At 48.1% G+C, this 2662-nt stretch overlaps 1 protein-coding gene across 1 annotated transcript in view; it reads right to left on the bottom strand.

Moving 5' to 3' along the window:
- Foxj2 (forkhead box J2) overlaps positions 1-2662 on the bottom strand; it is a 26845-nt gene continuing 24183 nt past the window's right edge. The window contains exon 10 of the mRNA XM_021164171.2: positions 1-2560. Within this exon, the coding sequence (XP_021019830.1) occupies positions 2472-2560 (89 nt within the window). The 3' untranslated portion in view covers positions 1-2471. The remainder of the gene's footprint in view (positions 2561-2662) is intronic.

The raw sequence follows: 2662 nt of genomic DNA, 5'->3' as shown, positions 1-2662 counted from the left end.
GCATGCAAAAAAACAAAAACAAAAACAAAACAAAACAAAAAAACCAAACAAGTCGTGAGCCCATACACCCCCTTCCCAGCCTGCACCAATGCAAAGCATTATGGGTGGTATAAAGAACTCAGCAAACCAGAAACATGGGGTTGAGGAGAGGAAGCCTAGGATAGGTGGAGCAACACAAATGACTTCTCCTTTGTCCTGCGCCTCTGCTGTCTCCCCTATTTCCTCTTTCAGGCAGTGACCCCACAACTGTGCAAATATCACCCAAGACAACGGCAAGGACTATACTTCATGTCCAGCAACACCGGACCAACAAAATAAAAGTAGTTCCCTTTCCACGTCACGGAGGGCACGGGAAACGGAGGCCCAGAGGGGATCAGGTTTAAACTGCCCCATTCTGCAAGCCTGACCCTGGAGAGCTAGAACCTCAGGGGGCCTAAAGCCACCCTCCAGTCTCCAGCCCACGGTAGCTGCTCTGGCTGCCCACCAGGGAGACTGGTTCTCAAGACATGGAGAAGCCGGGGCAGCTGGAATATGACTCAGCCTACGCTCCCCAACCTCGGACAGATCTGGCCAGGAAAGGTGTTTAGAAGAAGAGGTGGTAATCTGCAGGGAGAGACCTCGAGAAAACCAAAGGGAAGCTGTGGAGAATACACCTGAATGGGAGGCATAGCAAGAGATGCCTAGTAGGGCACCTGGCAAAGGTGTGTGCCTCCTCTAGGGAAACACCCCCTTCCCTAGGTGGGAACTACTGTGTCATACACGGGCCCCACCAGTACATCGCACACTGCTGGAGGAAACTTTTTCTTATACTCCCTTTTTTTTTTTCCTTACAAAGAAATAAAGTGCTCTTTAGTGAACTGCCCCATCTTGCCCCTTTACTTAGCTTCACTGGACTTCACCAGTCTCATANATAAGCCCCCTTCTAAAGAAAGGAAAGGGATTCATGAGGGGAAGTGAGAATGGGAAGCCCAGTGTTTTGGAAATCATGGATAAATAAAAGCATATGAACAAAAGTCATGGAGATTGGCCCTGTCAACACTATACGTTTTGTCTGTTTCAGAAAATTTAGTGAAAATAAGGTGGAAGTGAGATTTCCCTCTCTCGGATCAAATTCAACCACACCCTCACCAGGACCTCTGCAGCAATAAATCATGGCTGCTCATTGATAATGGAGACTCCCCACTCTGTGCCTAGGAGTGCTCCTTGCCCTCGCTGCGCCCTGTCTCTGTATAATTCATCTCCCTCTTACAGGGAAATGTAATTATTCATTGCCTGTCAAAATCAAAAGCTTCCACCCCACCCACAGGGACTTCAAGAGAAGCATCTCCCTGTGCAGTTAAACAAATGACAGGTTCCCACCCACGTCTCTGCCAGTTCCCTCTCTTCTCCCCACCCTCCCGTCAGCAGTATCACAGGTATGAGTCTGCTGTGACAGGAGGGGAAGAGGTTTCCACAGCATGTCTATGACATGAAGAAACTAGGAGTGAGAATGCCTTCCTTTTGTCTTTTGAGAATCCCAGAAAACGGGAGAACAAAAAATAAAACAGGTAGATGATTTGGACAAACAGCTTTAGGAAGACAAAAAAGTATACGCTGAAGGAGAAGAGATGATGGAAGGTCATTTATATATGCAGAATAGCCAGCTAACTCTCAGAAAGAATTCCTTTTCCAAAGCCAAAATGCCTTAAATTGAAATTGTTTCCAAGAAGTTGAACCGAGGATGGACAGTGGTCTTCATGCTCGAGCGGACAAGCTAACCTCCTCAGAGCATCAACCAGGAAGACGCCAGGGATGCTTTGACATGGCAGTGCACACCCAACCTCAGGCTGGGTTATACCCATCACTGCTCCATGGCATTCTACTGAACCCAGCTCTCCAAGTCCACCCATCATGGGCATGAGGACTGCCGGAAAAAGTAAAGATCGGATGTATAACGGGAGAGCTCAGAGGACACAATTAGCACCATTGAGTAAAACTGCAACGTCATGGTTGCCAAGCAGTGTCTTAGCCTCCCCTCTACTTACTGTGGCCTCTCCAGGCCAGCCTGAAACAGACAGGAACAGAACACAATTCAGAGCTGAAAGGTGGGATCAGCACTGAGTTTCTCAGAGAGAAAGGTGAACTAGCAGTTGAAGGCTTTCCTGACAGCNATCACGGCCTCATCTTGAGACCTGAAGATTTCAAATGGGCAAGGGGAGGGCAAAGCCCAGGGTAAGAGGGCAGCAGACTGGGCAGTATGTAACCAATAATAATAATAATATAATTAGAATAATAATGAACTAGGAGGGAAACAAAGGATGAGGAGGAAAAGAGGATTATCCTCGGCAGCATCTTGCGGTGGCGTCTCTGACAGAGAGAACAGAAAGAAGCTATATATCTATATACAGGTTTGGGGAGGATGGCCGGGGACTGTTCTTCCCCCGTGGCCAGAATTCACCACCAGGCCTTGGGCTGATGTCCACTGTGATTCATTAAGTGATCAAGTCCCAGTCGAAGTCATCGGTGATCTCCTCATTGGCACCAGGAGGTGGGACAGGTGGCCGGGGAACCATGTGGTGTGCTGTCAAGAAGAAAGACAGGTCATAAAATAAGTTGGAGGAGAAGTAAGTTCCAACAGTCTAGATGGGAAGTGAGTGCTCTTCTGCCCCAATGACACCAAGAA

The sequence above is a fragment of the Mus caroli genome, chromosome 6, assembly GCF_900094665.2.
Source record: "Mus caroli chromosome 6, CAROLI_EIJ_v1.1, whole genome shotgun sequence".
NCBI classification, from domain to species: Eukaryota; Metazoa; Chordata; class Mammalia; order Rodentia; family Muridae; genus Mus; species Mus caroli.
This window is presented reverse-complemented; position numbering and strand designations above follow the sequence as displayed.